The 22,112-nt window shown below is 45.2% G+C and overlaps 1 protein-coding gene across 1 annotated transcript in view; it reads right to left on the bottom strand.

Moving 5' to 3' along the window:
• Nucleotides 1-22,112, bottom strand: part of VPS16 (VPS16 core subunit of CORVET and HOPS complexes) — a 1,917,946-nt gene that overhangs the window by 1,204,917 nt on the left and 690,917 nt on the right. The window contains exon 7 of the mRNA XM_044060689.1: nucleotides 13,798-13,920. Within this exon, the coding sequence (XP_043916624.1) occupies nucleotides 13,798-13,920 (123 nt within the window). The remainder of the gene's footprint in view (nucleotides 1-13,797; nucleotides 13,921-22,112) is intronic.

The following is a 22,112-nucleotide window of genomic DNA, read 5'->3' as shown; positions in this document are numbered from 1 at the left end:
AGACTGTTCTCTGGCTATAGTGTCACACACCCCCTTTATATCTTTCAACCATTTTTGGTGTTTTACTGCTGTCAGTAACAGTCAATTATCCACTATTTCTGGGTCACAAGAAGTGTGAGGGGCATTTTCCTCCCTGTCATCTCTTCAAAAGGTGAAATTCCTGTTTTACTTTTAGGTGTAGCCCTAATGTCTAAAAGAATGCCTGGCAAATATCTCACCCAATCCTTGCCTTTTTCCAAACACGCCTTTTTTAACCTTTCTTTGATTGTCCGATTCATCCTTTCAACAATTCTGTTGGATTGTGGATGACATGGAACATGAAACCTGTGCTGAATTCCCAACAATTTGCACAAATGCCACATTATTTGGCTTGTAAACTGGGGTCCATTATCTGATTTTATGACCAGAGGCCATCCCCCAGTGAACAAAAGTGTTTTTCCATAATGCCTCTGCTATGGTTTTAGCTGTCATACTCTTGGTGGGAATTACTTCTACCCACTTTTAAAACACATCAACCACCACTAACAGATATCTGAATCCCCCTTTTGCAACTGGGAGGGGCCCTGCATAGTCTACCTAGATAGAGTGCCATGGCCCATCTGCCACTGGTAATTTATGCAACTGAGGTTTCTTTATATTTGCATTAGTTTGCAGGCAAACCAAGCATCCTTCTAAAACTGTCTTACACAGCTTTTTTTAGACAAGGAGTCCACATCTTCTATTGGACTATACTCCATAACTTCTCTGTCCCTATGTGGCCCAGAATTTTGTGATTATATTCGACCAGCTATCTAGCTAGATCCCCCAGGATATACGGTATTTTTTTCCCCATCTGGCATTGGATAGACAAAAATTGCCTGTTTGGCATCCCCTTCCCGCATACATCTGTCCAATTCTTCAGGAATCCCTTTCTGTTTATGAAGGGTTGCCAAATCCTGTATTTCTACAGGTGCAGTGTTTTCAACTGAAATTACCTTGTCTGTTTATTCAAAACATTAGCCACTCACCCGTTTCAGCTGCTTGCTTTCCCTTGGCATTCGCCACAGCATTTCCTCTAGACTCTTCTGTGTTACATTTTTGATGTGCTTTGATTTTGACAATACTAAACTTTCCCTGCAAATCATTCTGGGTAATCAATGCCCATTACTCCTGTAGTACTGGAGCATGTTTTAGGGGTTTGCCAACACTGTCACCGAATCCCCTTCTGACCCAAACTCTCATGTGTAAGTGTAAAGAATTTACCATATAGACATTGTCACTATAAATACTGACAGGTTCAAAATGTTGTAAAACATATTTTATTGCTTCTATATATGACTTTAAACATTTGGGAGTAAATGTAAAAAAAAAATCTACATAAAGCATCATTCAAAGTAGATCCCACAGTGTATGTCAACCATTCTTCAAATGCCAACATACTGAAAAAAATTTCTTTTTTGTCTTGCCACTGAGGCAGAGTTTGCAATAAACAAGACTGTTGATAAATATTAGCAGGAGAAACAAAAAGAAGTTATGTCTTACCATAACGTTCCATGTGCATTGTTCATCTCGCCTTTGTTCTTACACACAGGCTCGGAGCCGATCCTCGGCTCCGAGTCGGCCGCATCACAAGCTCTGCATCTAAGAGAAGCTCGAGACTCAGTGAGTATCCCATGATCCTCCCTGCTATCCCTCAGATCTAGGTTGCAAGAAACTATTTCACTCCAATACTAAGTGCATCTAACGCCTACGCAATCACACACCAAACCATGAGACATTAGAACAACAACACATATATGTGTAAAGATGGAATGTAACCTAGCAATGACAGGATATTGTAAGTCATTTAGGAATAGACCAATCAAACCCTAGTCATACCAGTTCTTCCAGAATGTGGTGGGGGAAGGACGGAGGGAATGTAAGAACAAAGGCGAGATGAACAATGCACATGGAACATTATGATAAGACATAACTTCTTTATGTGACATTGTTCAATCTTGCCGTTTGTTCTTACACACGGGAAGCGTCCCTAGCTCCGTAACCCTGGGTGACTCACGGAAGAATGTTCCTGAGCACAGTGGAACCAAAGGAAGTCCTGTCTTTAGAGGCCTTGTCCACCTTGTAATGTGTGATAAATGTATGAGGCTTTGCCCACGTTGCTGTTGCACAAATAGTGTCCAACGGTAAGCAAGCCGCATGGGCTAAGGAAGTAGAAATGGCCCTAGTAGAATGAGCTTAGGCTTGAAAGGAAGTGGTTGATTAGCAGCTGAATGAACAAAATTGATGCACTCCGATAGCCACTTGGATAAGGTACCCTTTGAAACCGGCATGCCTTTCCTACTGTCTGCGAATGACACAAATAGCTGATCAGATTTCCTGCAAGCTTTAGTTCTGTCTAGGTAAAATCTCAGTTGCCTATGTACATCCAATTTGTGTAACATGTATTCCAATTTATTTGAATGGTTTTTGAAAAATGTAGGGAGTTCCATAGATTGGTTAATATTTAACAGTGAACAGACTTTGGGGAGAAACGACGGGTTTGTGCATAAGGAAACTCTGTCTGGATGGAAAATCATGTAAGGTGGTCTTCACTGACGAGGCTTGAAGCTCCGAAATTCTTCGAGCTGAGGTAACAGCAATAAGAAAAAGGGTCTTCCATGACAAAAACTTAAGTAGACACGATGAATCAGGTTCGAAGGGTGCTAGCATAAGCTGGGACAACATCAAGTTTAGGTTCCATGGGAAAACTGGTTCTCGAACGGGTGGGCGAAGGTGGAAAGTACCCTTCATGAAGGCCTTACAAAGCCTGTGGGACATAATAGTGGACCCACCTTCACCTACATGGAAGTTAGATATGGCCGCTAACTGTACTCTTATGGTGGATGTAGAAGCCCCTTCATGAAAAAGAATGGATAAGAATTCCAATATTTTGTGTATCGGGGCTACCAGAGGATCAATACTGTGATCTGATGCCCAACACACAAAGCGCTTCCATTTGCTCCTGTATAGCTTTCTGGTGGAGGCTTTATGAGAAGAAATTAGAATGTGTTGCACTGCAGAGGACAAAAGGTTCGACCTGGCTAAACAGGGAAGCAGAGCAGCCAAGCTGTCAATGTGAGGGATTGAAGGGATGGATGAGGAACTCCTGATGAGTGAGTCAATAGGTCTGGCACTGGGTCCAGAATCCAAGGTTCCTCTATCTGATGGGATTGAAGGAAGGGAAACCAGATCTGTCGAGGCCAGAACGGTGCTATCAGGATGATCGTCCTTTCCAGGTCCCTGGCTTTCTGAAGAAATTTGGATATCAAAGGAACAGGGGGAAATGCGTACAGGAGACCCGGGGGCCAATCGTGCACTAGAGCGTCCCTGGGGACACTCCCCGGAGGGGGAAGTAGGGCAAAGTAGCTTCTGCGTTTGGCATTCAAAGGGGATGCAAATATATCGCAGCAAGACTGGCCCCCATCTGTGGAAAATCTTTTCCGCCACTTGAATTTTCAGGGACCACTCGTGTGGTAACAGGATGGCTCTGCTCAGCCTGTCCGCAATGACGTTGGATGACCCCGGGATGTGCGTTGCTATCAGAAAGCGACCCGTGGACGCAGCCCATTGTCAAATTCTCAGGGCCTATCTGCATAACGGGTAAGACCTGGTTCCGCCTTGTTTGTTTATGTACCAGACCACTGACATATTGTCTGTCTGAACTGCTATTGTTCCCAGAGGCAAAGATTCGTGAAAGTGTTGCAATGCCAGAAACACTGCTCTCAACTCCAGGACATTGATGTGCAAATTGTACTCTGTTTTGGACCATTCTCCTTGGACTGTTGCCCCCTGAAAAAGCCCCCCCCCCATCAGGGAAGCGTCCGTGGTTATGGTGGCTGTAGGGCTGGGCAGGACAAAGAGGCGACCTATCGTCAGATCTTGACTGTCCATCCACCATTGAAGATCCCGCTTGCAAGACTCCGTGATCAATATGTTGTGTGACAAAGGGAGTTTCTGGAATGACCACTGCGCGAAGAGCAGCCACTGTAGGACCCTCATGTGCATTCTGCCCAGAGGAACGGCAATAAGAGAAGCTGCCATCATGCCTAGGACTTTCAACACTTGCGCGGCAGGGGCTTTTCTGCTCTGTAGGAGAATAGCGATCTGATCCCTGAGAGATGACACCCTTATCAGGGGAAGCTGTATCACTGTTGCTGTTGTATCCAACTCTGCCCCTATAAATGAGACACGCTGTGAGGGCGATAAGGTAGACTTTTCGAAGTTGATTGAGAGTCCTAAATGGGAACACAGGCTGTGTGTGTAGTCCCTGGCTTGTACAAGACAATGCTCGGTGGTGGCGGTAAGGAGCCAGTCGTCCAGATACGGAAACACCCGGAATCCTAGCCGTCTCAGGTGAGACGCTACTACTGCCATGCATTTGAACACCCTAGGGGCTGAGGTGAGACCAAAGGGCAGCGCTCGAAATTGGAAATGACTGGCCCCCAGCCGGAAGCGCAGGTATTCTCTGGATGCTCTGTCCATTTTGATGTGGTAGTATGCGTCCTGGAGATCTATCAAGCACATCCAGTCATCTTTCTGTATAAAGGGAAGGATCGATTGTAGCATGACCATCCGGAACTTTTCCTTCCTCATGAAGGAGTTGAGTTTGTTGAGATCCAATATTGGTCTCCAGTCCCCTGTCTTTTTTGGAACTAAAAAGAACCTTGAGTAAGTGCCGGACCTTCTCTGGTCCGCCAGGACTGGTTGGATGACTCTTTTTTCGAGCAGCTTTGCAATTTCTAAGGCTGCTGGATCTCGCAGATGGGGTGGAACATCTGGAAATCTCTTTTGTGCGGGGGGAATGGACATAAAGGGAATGTTGTATCCTCTGGTTACTATGCTTTGTACCCAAGAATCTGAGGTAAGGTTTAGCCAGGCCTCTGGGTAAAAGCCAAGCGACCCCCGACTGCTTCCAGAGTAGGACAGTCGGGCCTCCACTCAGGAGTGCTGGAAAGGCTTCCCAGGGACAGTATCCCTGTCACCCTGATGCTGCGGACCTCCTCTGCCGCCTGGGCGGCATCTTCCATTTCTCCCCCCCCCTCTGCCTCTGGAGGGGCATCACTCTGTGTGGCCTGGTAAGATCCCGGAGTCTTACGGAACCACATTTTTCCACCTCTTTGCCCTTTGGGTATGGTCTAGTCGGAGCGGAAAAATGAATCCCTATGGCAGACAGGGTCTTACCTTCTAGCTCGCACCGAGTGAGAGTTTCCTTTACTTTGGGTCCAAACAAGGTGGCACCATCAAAGGAGGCGTTGGCAACGCAAGACTTAAAGGCTTCCGCAAAGGAGCACAGCTGCATCCAGGATTGTCTATGTAGAGCAATCGCTGAGGCTGCAGCCCTACTCGAACCCTCGGCCGCATACGAGATGAGCCTCATGGACGAGTTGACTATTGAAGTGAGGGTGTTTAGCTGTGCTGTCACTTTGTCCGAGACAGCAGCATCTGTGTTACCCTGGAGGGTATCTCCCAGCACTTTAATGACATCCCCCTGAAGTTGCGTAAAATGCGTCAGGTAGTACAGCGAACGGATGGAAAAGGTCGCTGAGCTAAAAACGTACTTCCCATACCTGTCCATAGTCCTAGAATCCTTATTAGGAGGATGGACAGAGGAAGATGCTTCGGACATTTCCTTTCTCGTGGCTGCCGCTACCACCATAGCATCGACTGGGACTCCTTTGGCAAGACAAGTCTTGTCCTGGGGGGCGGTAATGTACTTGTTCGGTCTCCGAGGCACTGGTTCCACTGTGTCTGGTGTCTCACATGCCCTTTGAGTTATCAGGTCCATTAGCTTGTCGAAGGGCGGGGTCACCCAGGAGGTAGAAGGTTGAGCCCCAAATGCCTTCAGCAACACCGATTCGTCTTCAGTGGGGGCAAGTGACTGCCAATCACCCCTCTGCCTTAAGATCTCCAGGATGTCAGCAAATGAGACATCCTCAGAGGGGGAACGTGGGGACCCCTCTGCCTCATCCAAATCGGTGTCAGATGTTAGAGATTCCTGCGGGGAATCAATGTGCCTCCTCTTGCACAATTTTTCCTCGGAACCTCATCAGAGGGGGCATCTGGTGAAGCCTCCGAGGAACAGGGGAGACCCTCTGGGGCTAGCTGAGGTGTTGGGACTCTACACTTGGAAGGGATCGCGGGTACAGAAGTAGAACGTGGCCCTTTAGGGGAAGGAGAAGATGACTTTGATGAAATAGATGTCTTTTCAGACAAGACCTTCCTCATAAGATCGAAATCCCCCGACCTCCGGGCCGAGGATTCCTCCGGATCCAAATAACCGGGAAGCCTCCCCGACACTGGAACCAGGGGCTCCGACCCAGAGGACGGAGCCGAACTGATCTGCGCCGAGGCCCCGAGGGGGAGAGTCGGGACCGAAAATTCGGCACGGCTCTCGGCCCCGGAACCAAGGAGAGACTGTCAGCTCAGCGACTCCTCGATAAGCTCCGAAGGCGTCGAAGTCAGCGGTGCCAATCGCACAGTGGAAGGCTTTGGCACCGAGGGTTCCACTATCATCAGTTCATCTTCTCCCGGCTCCGAAGACTGGATAGGTCTCAAAGGAGGATCCGTCGGAGACACAGGGAGGGCTTCCAGTTTCGACACCAACTGGGACAAAACCGCAATTAGCTTGGACAGAGCCGTGTTCTCCATAAGCTTCTGTACGACACGGTCCACGTCAGTTTCAGATAAAGGCCTGGAAGAACGGGTCAAAGGGGCCGAAGAAGGCACCGATCGAAGAATCGACGGTGGAGGCAGCTCCGACACCGGTTCCAAGACCTGGGGTTTGATCAAAGGTAATCGTTCGATGCTTGGCCCCGAGGTCTGTGGAGCCGGTGAACGAACTCTGGAAGAGGTGCTCGAAGCCGAGGACCTGGGCTCCGACATCTTCGACGTCTTCGACCCCTTCGAAGACCTAGAAGTTTGGTCAACCTTTTCCAAGGCTTCTAAAAAGTCTGGCTTGATTAAGCCTCTGTCTATCAGCTTCCTGTGCCTCTCCATCATGACCCTTCCACTAAAGGAATGACAGACAGAGCAGTCTTCCTGCAAGTGGAGAGGGCCAAGACAGTAGACGCAAGAAGCATGACTGTCGGTGATGGACATTTTTTGTCCACACTGACACCTCTTAAATCCAGATTTTGCTTTTTCCGACATGTCCAACAACAGATAAACAATTCACACACTATCTACTGTAAGAATGTATAAAGGAATAGAAACACTGCACACAAAGTTAAATGCAAATCCAACTAGTAGTAACTATCTAATTTAAACTACTAACAAACTACTGTCAGGCCTAAACACCACAAAAAGGCTATAGATTATATACATATATATATATCTAAAGTAAGAGAAACACCACTAACTATTGTAGAAAAACCACACACACACTCTATACTATAACACTATACACCAATATAACAACTCTTATGAAAAGATGAGAAAATAGAAAAAATTTCTACTGGCCCGAGCTCTCTCGACACTATCTTGTTACAGTGGCAAACTAGATCTGAGGGATAGCAGGGAGGATCATGGGATACTCACTGAGTCTCGAGCTTCTCTTAGATGCAGAGATTGTGATGCGGCCGACTCAGAGCAGAGGATCGGCTCCGAACCCGTGTGTAAGAACAAACGGCGAGACTGAACAATGTCACATCTGCCATTTCTGCGTTTCCCTGTCCAATGTCAATTGGTGTATTTGTGCCCCTTGTAAATCTTGTTGGACTTTTTCTAACTGTCTTGTCAGATTAACTTCTGTAGCTTGTGCCCTTAGTGAATCTTGTTGGGATCTATCCAATTCTTGTCTTAAACCATAAATAGTCTGAATGTTATGTTGAGTCTCTGCCTCTAGATGGCATTCCTGTCCCTTACTACTGTCTCTAGGCAAATCATGAAAAGATGTTAAAACCTTTTTTAAAAGGTTAATAGTACAGTTCACTATGTCAGAATTTTCTTCTTGTGCATTTGTAATATTTTTCCTATAAATATGCTGAATATTTTTCAAACCCCCATCCAGTTTTTTCTGATCAGTAACATTTTCATGTAGTCTATTCTATTCCTTATAATAACTGTCATACATTTGTACTATAAGAGATTTAGATAAAGCCTTAAGCCGCTAAAGAAAATCTTCAACAGTTTGCATTATATCTGACAAAGGCATGACTGCAGAAGGTACATTTAACTGTTTTGAATTTGAGGGACCAGTGACACCAAAATCAAGCATATCCTTTGACAGGATAGGGTATGTGTTACTGTAAGGTTTACATACTAGACTCGTGTGACAAGACAGACACAATTGTGGTAATTTACTTCCACAAAAAAAAAAACAGTCTTCTTGAATTACCTTACATTTTGTCAAGTATGGATCATAGACATTTATGCATTTACAAACACAACTGTTATGTAATTTCTGAACATTAAAAATTCCAGATTTACATTTCATGTCTGACAGAGAAGATTCAAACCACGTCTGTAAATAAGACCAGACTTTGTCTGGTGTATCATGCAAATCTATTTGTACAAAACATGGGCATTTTAAACTTACATCTCTAATGGCATCTATGTTATAACTGTGAAGAATTTGCCATATTTTCCATAGATGACAAACAGGTGATCAGGCTGAAGTCACTTAAAAAAAACGGTGTCCTTCAACAGACGAACTGATGGTGGAACGTCGTTGGACAGATACAATGGCAAACTCAGCTACCACCTAGGAGAAGCACTGGAAACTGTCAACCTGTTGAACTCGCGTAGAAATCATGGCCCCAAATGAACAATAACTGCTGGTAACGGATATAAAAGTCACATTCAAGCTGCCTCACCACTGTTAAATTATGTATAATGGCAGAGTGACCAGACTTACAACCAACTGCTGTATCCATTATGTTTATTTCAGAATACAAAATATTGCCAAGCAGTTACTATTTCAATTCTATTACAACACAGCTAGAAAAAAGTCTTTGTTTCCCACGAACTGTGTTGTGCCTAGGATCAATGCACATTTGATCAAGATGGCTCCAAAAAAGAACAAGCAATGTTCAGCTTATATATTTTTTATTGATAGCAGCAGATTTTATTTCCTAGTGTCCTTGTGGTTTGCATGACTGATTCTTGTTCCATATCATCTTTACATCAGTTGAAGTATCTGTAATTTATTTATTTCACTTCTGCATCTGAAGACTCACAAAAAAGTCCCTGTTAAAAATATCAAATGTCTCTGTATTTTTCAGTCAGTCATAACAGGATGCCATTTTACTGTATCAGTTTAAGCCTAAGCCCACAAACACATGTCTTCACAAACAAGCTAAACTAGACATGTTCTTCTTTCCATGAACCAATTCTAAACCACATACATTCACAGATGAATTAAACTAAGCATGTTTTATTTCCTCAGAAATTTCTCTAGCAGGTGTCTGACTGAGATAGCTTGTTGCTAAGGATGTCATACTTTATGTATTTATTTTTTAACTTTCGAGTTCAAGCCTTGCATTTCTACTTTTTAGAAAGAAAAATGTATTTCAAACCTTGTATCAAGTTAAACCTTGCTTTAGAAGAAAATATTTGTCTTATTTCAAAACCTTGAATTAATAAAAAGCATATCTTCCTTTTACATCATAGCAAACATTTCTTATTTCATAATTGCTTTGGGGGAAAAATATTTTATTTTATCTAATATCTATCAGAATCCACCATAAAAGATCCTTCCCGCAAGTGTTTGTGATTCGTATTGGGGCTGACATGGATTGATGAAGGATAGACCACTGAACTGCGACTATCCATTGCAAGACTCTCATGTGAAATCTGGCTAGTGGAACTAGTATTACTGCTGCTGCTGCTGCCATAGAATCTAAATCTTGAAGTACTGCTTGAGCAGATACCATTTAATTGTGTAGCAACTTTCTGACTTGATCGTTAATGGTCACCACTCTTGATGATGGAGACATGCTGCCATCTCAATTGTGTTTATGTTTGCTCCCAAAAAGTCCAATTCTTGAGAGGGGTGCAGATGTGACTTTTCATAATTTACTGTAATACTTACAGATGACGTCTGAAGAACCTTGTCTTTTGCTTCTAGCAGTAGATGCCTGATCCAGTCGTCTAAATATGGAAACACCCAGAATCTTTGCTGTCTCAAGTGAGCTGCTACTACTGCCATACATTTGGTGAGCACTCTGGGAGCTGTAGTGAAGCCAAACAGTAGTGCTCTGAACTGGTAAGGACTGGCTCCTAGCGAGATGTGTAAATGACTTCTGGATTGCCTGTCCATCTTTACATGGTAGTATGCATCCTGAAGGTCTATCAAGCAGATCCAATTGCCCTTTTCCAAGAATGGAAGAATGGACTGAACTGTGACCATCTGGAATTTGTTCCGCTGAACTGATTTGCTCACTTTGCTGAGATCCAAAATTTGTCTATAGTCCTGTCTTTTTTTTTTTTAGTACCAAAAAGACACTTGAGTAAGTAACAGATCCTCTCTGGTCTGGTGGGACCACTTGGATGACTCTTTTGTCTAGCAACCTTTGTGTCTGGATGGCTGCTTGCTCCCTTTGACCGGATGGAACATTGAGGGTTTTTTGTTTTGGGGCAGTGAGCAGGAAAGGGGAATACAGTATCTTCTGGATATTATCCTCTGCACCCATTTGTCGTTTATGTTCAGCCAGGCTCTCAGGTGCAGGGATAGTCAACTCCTGATTGGCTCAAGAAAAGAGAAATTGGGCCTCCATTCAGGAGTGCTGGAAGGGTTTCCTAAAGAAAGTATCTCTGGACCCTTGATGATGCTGAGCTCCTCTGCTGCAGGGGCGACACCTTTCATCATTGTTCCCCACTCTGCCGAGGAGGACTTTCACCATGTGCTTGAGGAAAAGACCCTTGTGGTTTTCTGAACCACCTCTTTCCACTGCTTATCTGATTTTTTTTGAATATGGTCTCTGGGGAGTGGAAAAACGAACACCCATGGCTGAAAAGGTCTTTCCATTGTTCTCGCACCTGGACAGCGTATCTCTGCCTTTTGGGCCAAATAGGGAAGTGCCGGCAAACAGAGCATTGACCAATAAAGATTTAAAGAGTTCAGCAAAGTCACACAAGGGCATCCAGGCTTGTCTCCTCATAGACATACCTGAAACCAGCTCTACTCGCCCCTTTGGCTGCATGTCAAATGAGCCTCATGGAAGAGTTTGCAATAGCATGCAAAGTGGCCAGCTGGGAGACAACCGAATTCTGTAACTCTTCAGACACAGGTCCTGAGAAGGTACATGAAAGCTCCTTGATCAGATCCCTCTGCAATCTGGTAAAATGGTACAGATAACTCGAGGACCTCAAGGCAAATGTTGCTGAAAAGAAACATGCTTCCCACATCCATCCATCATCCCAGAATCCTTATTTGGAGGATGAATAGTAGAACGTTCTTCCACAAGACCTTTTTTCATGGCCACCACCATGACCATGACAACTACTAGAACACCTTTTGAACAAATCTTATCTTCTGGTGCTATTATCTTATTTGGTCTCTGAGAGTAAGTTCAATAGAATCTGGAGCCTCCCATGGCCGCCGACAGATCAACAATGAGGTCATTGGTGGGCAGGGTCACCCAGGAGGTAGAGGGTCTGGCACCAAAAGCCACCAGGTACACTGACACCTCCAATGAGGGACTGTTGGGGTTCCATCTACCTCTCTGTTTCAAGATCTCTAGGATGTGCCTTAAGGAATCATCATCTGAGGTGACCATGGGGATCTCTCACTTCATCAAGGTCAGTATCCTCTGTAATGGACTCCTCTGTGGAGTCTAGGTGCTTTCTCTTACACTTCCTCTTCCGAGGAACCTCCTTTATTGGGAGTTCCGGGGAGGTATTGGATGAGGAGGGGGAGCCCTCTTGGGTAGCCTGGGGCTTCTGGACCTGCTGTCCCTGTCTGGTTGAGATGCTGGGTCCAAGATCTGTAAGGCAGAAGGCTGTGGATCCGATGAGGTAGATAATGACTGTACTGCCAAGGCAAACTTAGGCCTCTCCAAAGCCTCAAAATCTGACTGACCCTGAGAAGTGAAGGATCCCTGACCTGATAGGTCATACCTACAGATCCGGGCACACTCAAATCCAGATGACAGCGCTCCCAAGGCCAAAGGCAGGCTGGACTGATCCAGGCCAAGGTTCCAAGACATAGGGACAGCTTCAAAAACTTTGAAGTCAAACCCACCGTCTTAGACCCAACTGGACCGCCAAGACCCTGAGACTTCCCCAGCTCTGATTGACCTAACCTGGAAGGACTGGATCCAAAAATTCCAGGGAAGTTGGAGGAGAAATCTGAAGAGGGGATGATGAGATTCGAAACTCCTGATCCTTAGAGGTAGGAGTCGAAGGGGTCCTTGTAAAATCTTGCACCCAGAGGATCTTCTTGACCATCCTCTCCACTTCATCTTCCATAAGGCTTCTAGTTGAGTGAGTTGACGATGCTGATGGTGACTTCAGTCTCTCCAGGAAGAATGAAGGTACTCTGAATGGCACTGGATCGATTGAAGAAGAGTACAGAGTCCTAGGTAAAGTCTGAATGGGCTTGAAAGGGCTCCCAAAGACTCCAAAGACTGATCCAACCTATGCTTTGGAGCAGAGGGGCTCGGATCTGAAGCAGTCGCATTTGACGAGGGAGTGCTTAAAGTTTTCGGATCCAAGAGAGTCTTAGGAAGAAAGGACTACTAACAACAGTAGTCAATAAGTACCTCAGTACAAGACAGAAAGGATATAAAACTAGCAAAAAAGATAAAGGAGATGTTTTAGATATTAGATTTTAAGTCTGAGCTTAGTAATGAAAAAGGTTTGATTAAAAAAAAAAAAAAAAAAAAAAACTAAATATCTACTTAATTGCCCAAGAGTTAATGGAAGGACCACGTCTTTACGAAGTGGTAAACGAGATCTGAGGTGATTGGGAGATGGGCATTATGGGCAGGGTAGGGTGCTCAAGAGCTTTTTGGTTGCCACGAGCTATTGCAATGGCTGAGTCAGATCCAAGGGATCGCAACTGAACCCATATGTGAGGATAAAATGAAAACTGATAACATCAGATCATTTATTAGGCAGCATTCGTCTACTGTATATGTCAGCCTTTGCCAGTAGATAACTGCTACAACACAAAGATATTTGTTTTGTTTTTTTTAATTTGTTTTACAAATTGGTTGTTTTGATATATAATTTATGAGGTTTATGTCTTATCCTTATTTAAAGTATGCCTGGTTATGCTAAATGACAGTAAAAAAGCAGAAATGGAAGAATGGAGAATTCCATTGTCTGTAGTAGGTTTGTGCTTGGTTTCATAACATTATAATGAACGTAAACACATATCAATAGTACAACAGTACAATATTAAACCAAGATGCAAGTTTTTATTTCCTGTTCTAAACAACAGTGTTGTATAACAGCAGAACATTTGTACTGCTGCAGCTCTACTCATAAATAATGCTACGCTTAGAGCAAGAACATGGACTAATTATGTTCACTTGCCAACTCTGTATTGTTTTGAAGGCTAATCCCAGTTCTTTTTGCAAAGGATCTTGACCCACTACCCAGTAATAAAAATGCAGTAAAGAAAAAACACATTCTTTGCTTTGTTGAACTACTGGTTACAAATAAAAGATAAAATAATGCACTTACATTTCAAAAACAATATATTTGCTTACCTTACTGACTTCATCATATTACTAAGACATGTCTTTCTTTTACATCAACCTGATCCTGAATATGTTTTTTAATTAGGTGAAATAATTAAAGGGTACCACTTGGCTGTTTACCTGCTACACATACCTTCAGTGATGAAGCCCCCATCCAGACATATCCAGTGTTGGTAAACAAAGCTAAGAATTTGTAGTTGAAAGATACAGCCATGCCAAAATAACAAGTAAAGGGAACATCCATTCCAGGAGGACTCTGTAAGTGAAAAAAGAAATTAAAAATGATATCTTATGCTCAGATGCCATTAAAAGTTGAATGTCACTACCCACTTTATCCTTAAAAATTAGTACCCATTATCAGTACTCCACAAAGTACTGTACCGCACAGCATTAGCACAGTACCCCACAAAGCACTGTACCTCACAGCATTAGCAATCTGACACACAACAGCTCTGATCTCTTAATCTTAAATATGAACTTGAGAAGCATGCTAAACAAAGTTCATGAATTTCACTCAGCTCTCACCCTATACTCCACAGACATTGCAATCATAACTGAAACTTGCTCAAGCCCCATATAAAAGACACTGAAATACTTACCCCATGCTATAACTTACTCAGACTTGACAGAACACAAACATGGTAGTGGTATAGCCATAGTACATGCAGACTCACTCAAATTAGAAAACCTTTCAACTGAACTCCTATACCTCATAAACACAGAAATCTTAATTTTGCGTCTCTATCTAAACTTAAAAATATATATATCATAATTACTGCCATCTATCTTCCCCCAGGTAACAACACCTTAACAATTGAGAATGTTCTCAGTTGGTCTGCCTCTACTTTCAATCTGGAAACCCTTACTCTAGAAGACTTTAACCTTGATTAGACCTCCTGCTCCTCTGAAAATACCACAATATTTGTAATCCTTTATGGTTTCTCACAATTAATACAGGTCCCAACCAGTACTGATAAACATTGCAAAAAACGTTCTATCCTTGACTGGACACTAACTAATAGACCCTCCCTTGGTTACCTCACTGGGTGCCTTTCGGATAGTCTCAGCAATCACTAACCCACATATCTACTTAGGAAGCAGTCATGCCCTCAGAAAAATATCATATTTAAACATGTTTGCACCAATTTTTTTTCTTTCCCAATACTTTCAAACAATGTGACTGGGTCCCCCTAAAATACCTACACATGGATTTAGCAGTCAATTATTTCAATACTTTCCTACACATACTAAACACTCAAGCATTTCTTAGACAAATCTGGGTGAAAACAAAGAAGCTCCCATGGCTATCTAAGGACACCTTACAACCTTTTAAACAGACAGACACAGAGCTTGGCTTCACTACCAAGACACCAAAAACCACACATCCTTGGAGTCATATCGACAACTAAGAAACCTTGCCAAAAAACAAATCAGAAAAGATGGAAAGGATTATACTACACATCAACCCAACAAAGTATCAAAATAACCCCCCAAAATTCTGGGCAACCTTAAAACAGATCCTCAATCCTGGACAAACAACTACAAATACCAAAGAAAGTATACCATCACAATTTAACTCATACTTCATAAACTCAATTCTATCACTAGTAAAAAATGACAACATACCCCCCTTTAATACCTGCTGACTCTATACCTGCCCATAATTCCTTTTTATCAATCCAATACAAACCAGCACTATCAAAACTCTTTTACAAAAACTAAAATCTACATCCCTGGCCATTGACCAGCTCCCAAACGAATATATCAAACTGACAGCAGACTCCCTATCCTATCCCATCTCTTTCCTTATCAACAGGTCCATTTCAGAAAAATTACAAACCTAAACTCTGAAAAATCACTTACATCATTCCTCTGCACAAACGTGGACCCTCAACTGATTTCTTAAAATTACCATCCAATAGCAATACTCTCACCACTGGCGAAAATTCTTGAAAAATGTGTACATGGTCAAATTCACTGACTACTTAGAAAGCAAGAAAATGCTCAACAACACCCAACATTGCCTTAGACCCAAGCATAGCACCACAACTGTTCTAATAAGTTTTATCAACACCATCGATGAGCTCAGAAACATAAGGTCACTATGTATCCTCCATTTTTCTCGATATGTTTAAGCTTTTGATACAGTACCTCACCCTAAACTACTCAAAGAACTATCATGCCTAAACCTCTCTCTTCCGGCTCTTCCTTGGTTCCATAACTACTTAACTTTTAGTTATGTACTTACCATAACTTTAGATGTTTGGGATCCATCTCGCCTACATTCTGTACTGATGGGCTCGGAGCCGATCCCTCGGCTCCGACTCGGCACGCTTATGCTATAGAGCGAGGCCTCTTATTGGCTGAGCTATCTTTATCCCAGGATGCACCACCACTAATCCCCCAGATCTTGTTTGTCCGCATTCATGCACACATGCACAACTTGTTTATATAACATTGTTAGATGTTTCAAGATGAAACAACAGGATTCGGACCTTCCGATATCCTCTGATCTCCAAGGAAGGGGGAAGGAGGGTGGGTTATTAGGAATGTAGGCGAGATGGATCCCAAACATCTAAAGTTATGGTAAGTACATAACTAAAAGATGTTATGTGATCCTATCTCGCCTACATTCTGTACTGATGGGACAGCGTCCCTAGCACCTAAATCCTGGGTGGCTCATTGGAAAACACTCCTGAGCACTGTGGAACCAAATGAAGCTCGTCCTCTAGATGTCACATCCAATTTGTAGTGGGAAATGAAAGTGTGCGGGGAAGACCATGTAGCTGCAGCACAAATGTCACTAATGGCAAGCTTGGAATGAAATGCTATCGAAGTAGCCATAGCCCTTGTAGAATGAGCTTTGACAGAGGTGGTAAGCTCTTTGTTAGAAAAGGAATAAGCTTGAGTAATACAGTCCCTGATCCATTTGGCAATAGTGACCTTTGTGACAGGTTTGCCCAATTTATTGTCTGCAAAGGATACAAACAACTGATCTGTTTTCCTTGTTTGTTTGGTCCTGTCCAAATAAAAACGCAACTGCCTGTGAACATCTAGTGTGTGGAATATAAATTCCGCTTTGTTAGAATATTTTGGAAAAAAGACTGGAAGTTCTAACGATTGCTGTAAGCAGAAACTGGAACAAACTTTAGGGACAAAGGAAGGATTTGGCCTGAGAGATACTCTGTCTTTGTGGAAAACCAAGTACGGGGGTTTTACTGACAAAGCTTGAAGCTCTGAAACTCTTCTGGCAGAAGTAATTGCCACCAGAAAAGCGGTCTTCCATGATAGAAACTTCAGATCACATGTAGCTGCTGGTTCAAAGGGGAAGGAAGTCAAGGCGCGTAACACTATATCGAGATCCCATGGAGGTGCAGGATGAGAAATCGGAGGTCTTAATAGAGCAGCACCTTTCAAGAAGGTCTTACACAATCTGTTGCTCATTAAAGGTGGGTTTATGGATTCGTGAAAATTGGAAATCGCTGCCAATTGGACCTTGATGGTAGAGACTGAAGAGCCTTGATTGAAAAGAGAAGTTAAAAATTTTAGTACTTCTGCCACGGGAATAGAGATGGGGTCCAGGCCCCGGAGTTGAGCCCAAATAGCAAATCTTTTCCATTTGCTAGAATAGAGTTTCTTTGTAGCAGACTTATGGGTCAAGATAATATGTGTACAACCTCTGGATCCAATGTATGACTCCTGACTATAGTCAGAAGAGGAGGAGCCAAGCAGTCAATTTTAAGGTGTGCAGGGACTGGTGGAATAGTCCCGACTGATGAACCAAAAGATCTGGGATCTGATCCAGGAACCATGGACCTTCCAGAGCATATTTCCGAAGGTAGGGAAACCATACTTGACGAGGCCAGTAAGGAGCAATTAAGATCATTTTGCTCCCCAAGAGATGTCTTTTGAATCACCCTGGGAAGGAGAGGAACTGGAGGGAAGGCATAAAGCAAGCCGGTGGGCCAAGGACGGACTAGTGCGTCCATGGGGCTCTTCCCCGGAGCCGGGGTTAGAGAGAAGAATTCTTTGCACTTCGCATTCAGAGGAGTCGCGAAGAGGTCGCAACACGGAACTCCCCATTTGCTGAAAATCTGACTTGCGACTGTCATATTCAGAGACCATTCGTGAGGAGAGAGGATGGTTCTGCTCAATCTGTCGGCTATCACATTGGACTTGCCCGGTATGTGAGTAGCCACTAGAAAGCGTTTGGTCGAGACTGCCCATTCCCAAACTCTCATGGCTTCTCTGCAAAGAGGATAGGATCTGGTCCCTCCCTGTTTGTTCAGGTACCAGACAACTGACATGTTGTCTGAGTGAACGGCAATTACGCCCTGAGGGAGATAATCGTGAAGGGCTTGAAGGGACAGAAGTACTGCCCTCATTTCTAGGATGTTGATATGAAGTAGGGTCTCTTCCGGTGCCATTTGCCTTGGACTGACCTGCCCAGGGAATGCCCACACCACCCCATCTGGGAGGCGTCCGTGGTCAAAGTGGCCGCAGGAGGAGGTAGAACAAAGGGTCGTCCCTGATCCAAATTGGAGGGCACTAGCCACCAGCGAAGGTCCCGTTTGCAAGATTCCGTGATCCATATGAGGTGACTGAGAGGGAGTTCCTGAAAGGACCACTGAGCTGAAAGAAGCCACTGGAGAATTCTCATGTGCAACCTTGCCAAGAGGACTAGAAGAACCGTGGCGGACATGGATCCCAATAGCTGCAGGACCATCCTGGCTGGAGCTTTGGACCTGGGAAGTAAGGCTCGAACTTGAGTCTGAATGGTTTGTATTCTGTCTGTAGGTAGATAGACTCGCATTCGGTTTGAGTCTATCTCTACCCCTATGAATCTTATTCGTTGAGATGGCAGCAACACAGACTTTGGCCAATTGAAGGTGATTCCAAGGGAACTGCCCAGTGATATAGTGGCTTGAAGGCTCTGCAGTAGTAGATGCCTGGAGGTGGCAGTTAGGAGCCAGTCATCTAGATACGGAAACACCTGGAATCCTAGACTTCTCAGGTGAGCAGTCACGACTGCCAAACACTTGGTGAACACCCTGGGGGCTGTGGTGAGACCAAAGGGCAGCACACGGAACTGAAAATGACTGCCTCCTAGACGCTTGATGTACCATGATATGGTAATAAGCGTCCTTGAAATCTATGGAGCACATCCAAACACCCTTCTCCAGCAATGGGAGAATGGTTTGTAGGGTGACCATTCGGAACTTGGACTTTCTGACTGAATGGTTTAGGATGCTGAGGTCCAAAATGGGCCTCAAGTCCGCTGTCTTTTTTGGCACCAAAAAGAATCTTGAGTAAGTCCCTAATCCGATCTGGTCTGCGGGGACCGGTTGGATGACTCCTTTTTGCAGCAGCTTTGAAACTTCTGAGGCTGCAGTATCCCGTTGACTGGGTGGCTGGTCCGGGATTTTTTTGGACTGAGGGGGGGAATGAGAGAATGGGATGGTGTAACCTCCGGCGATAATTCGAAGCACCCATCGGTCCTGAGTAATGCCTTCCCAGGCTTTTAGGTGCTTCGAGAAACGACCCCCGACTGGCTCCGGAGCTGCACAGTCAGGCAATCCCTCAGGGACTGTGAAAGGCTGAAGAGCCACGAAAGGACTCGCGGTCTCCAGTGTTGCGAGGGCCTCTGCCGCCTCTGGGACGGCGCCTTCCGGAAGAATTTCCCCCTCCCCTGCCTCTGGAAGGGGAATCCTCCTGCTGAGAGGTGTAAGGCTTCGGAGATCTACGGAACCACATTTTCCCTCCTCTTTTAGCCTTGGGATAAGGCCGAAAGGGAGTGGAAAATCGTGCCCCTATGGCAGTCAGAGTCTTACCCTCCTGTTCACAGCGGGTCAGTGTGTCCTTTACCTTGGGTCCAAACAGGGAGGACCCATCAAAGGGGGCGTCGGCAAAGGAAGACTTAAAGGCCTCCGCGAAATGACACAGGCGGAGCCAGGCTTGTCTCCGTAGAGCAATGCCTGTACCCGCCGCTCTACTCACCCCCTTGGCCGCATAAGAAATGAGCCTCATGGACGAGTTTGAGATGGACGACATTGTAGCCAGCTGAGAGCCAACCGTCTGGGCCAGCTCCTCAGGCAGGTTACCCAAGAGGGTATCGGATAGTTCTTTAATCAGATTCCTCTGAAATCTAGTAAAGTGCGTAAGGTAGTTCAAGGACCTTAATGTAAAGGCTGCTGAACTCAGGGTGCGCTTTCCGTACCGATCCATGCTCCTAGACTCCTTATTAGGAGGATGGACGGACGTCGAAGCCTCTGCTACATCTTGCTGGGTAGCAGATGCCACCACCAAAGCATCTACAGCCACACCTTTAGTTAGAAACTCTTTTTCAGGGGGTGCCGAGAGGAACTTATTCGGACGAGCAGGCACCAGTTCCACAGAGTCTGGGTGTTCCCACGCCCTTCGACAGATCAAATCCAAGAGCTCATCGAAGGGCGGAGACACCCAGGAGGCGGAGGGCTGAGCCCCGAAGGCCTTCAGGAACACCGACTCATCAGCTGAAGGAGGTTTGGACTGCCAGCCACCTCGTTGTTTTAGGGCTTCCAGGATGTCTGCAAAGGAGACATCATCCGAGGATGACTTGGGGGACCCCTCTGCATCATCGAGATCAGTGTCTGATGTAAGAGACTCATCAGGGGAGTCAACGTGCTTCCTCTTGCACGATCTCTTCCTGGGGGGTTCTTCCGAAGAGGCTTCAGAAGGACCTCCAGGAGGGGGAGAAACCCCAGTGGGGGTAACCTCAGGCCCCGGGGCTCCGCTGTCTAAGGACAGGGGGACTGCCAAAGACCCAGTCTCGGTATGCAGGGAAGGAGCTGGGGAGACCGTGGAGGTAGCCAAGGAAGATTTGGCTAACGCACTCCTCATAGCCCTGAAGGCGGGACCACCAGAGTCCTGGGAGGGTCCCACCTCCGTGGCCACGACAGTGGACGGCACTCCCGCCGACGCACCAAGAGGGAGACTTGGAACCAAAACATCAATCCCAAGCCTCCCCAGGGCCGACGGAAGAAGTCCGTGTACTGAACTCCGACCCAAGAGCCGGAGTTGGAGCAAGGGTCGGGCCCGACCCTAAAACCTCCACCGGTTCCACCAGCACCGGCTCCAATGGTGCCGAGGCTGTTGGAGGAGGAACCATAGTAGGAAGTGGACCATCGGCTCCGGCCGAATGGGCTGGAGCCAAACTAGCTTTTGGAACACCGGAGACTGGAAGAGTCTTAGGAGCACCCTGTCGATGTCCGAATCAGACATCTTGGATGATCTGGAGGATACCGATCGGGCCCGAACCGATTTCTCCATCGGCTCCAAAAGACTCGGGACCGGCTCGAATGGACTCTACCACTATCGGCTCCGAGGGACATCTCAAGGCAATTTCCCTCGGTGCCGATAAGGACTTCGGCTCCGAGGGGGAAGAGTCTGAGCCAGTAACCCTTATCGGCTCCTATATCAGTGGAGCCGATGAAGGTGACTCGCCTCGATGCCCCAGTCCTCGGCTCAAACCAGAGGGGTCGAGGCTGGAGGCATCGAGGCAGACTGTTCGCCCTCGGCTCCAAGTCCGTGGAGCCGATGGAGAAGTCTGCTTAGATTTTTTAGCAGTCGGTTCCGACTGACTGGTCGGAGCCGACGCTTTCTTCTTTTTTGAAGGAGAAGGAGAGGAAGATAAAGCCTCCTCGAAGGATGGCTTAATTAACCCCTTGAGGATTAATTTGTTTTTCCTCTCCTGGAGGACTCTTGATGAAAAAGCGTGACACACGCTACAAGATTCTTGTAGGTGCTTGGCGCCTAAGCAATAGACGCACGAGGAGTGGTCGTCCGTTATGGACATTTTATAACCACACCTCGTGCACTTTTTAAACCCGGAGGGTCTATGCTCTTTGGACATACTACTTTCGAAAAAACAGTACCTGTATAAAGAGAAATACAACAAACTAAATAGTTCAAGAACAACAATATAACAATAACAAGTTTGTTTTATTTTTTTTTTTTTTTTTACAATACAGTGACCAAACCACACAGAAAGAGAGAGAGTCAAGACCCTCTAACTTAAACTGGCACTTGACCCACAAAAGAAACAGTAATAGGAAAGCAACAGGGGAAGGCCCCTCTAACTAAAACGGGAAACCTTCCCTGACGAAAAAAAACACGAATTTCTCAACAAAAGTGATCAATACACACTCGTATGACAACAATAGCTGTTAAAACAGCTCTTGGGTTTAAAGCAAGGAAATTTCTGACAGGAAAAAGCCTAAATAAATAGTACTTAGCCCAGCCAAGTTGAGACCACGTCTAAGCTTGTAAGCAGCAAACGAGATCTGGGGGATTAGTGGTGGTGCATCCTGGGATAAAGAACGCTCAGCCAATAAGAGGCCTCGCTCTATAGCATAAGCGTGCCGAGTCGGAGCCGAGGGATCGGCTCCAAGCCCATCAGTACAGAATGTA

Source organism: Protopterus annectens, chromosome 2.part0, assembly GCF_019279795.1.
Source record: "Protopterus annectens isolate FY-2018-M chromosome 2.part0, PAN1.0, whole genome shotgun sequence".
NCBI classification, from domain to species: domain Eukaryota; kingdom Metazoa; phylum Chordata; order Ceratodontiformes; family Protopteridae; genus Protopterus; species Protopterus annectens.
Note: the sequence above shows the minus strand (reverse complement) of the source record. Positions and strands in the feature narration are given on the sequence as shown.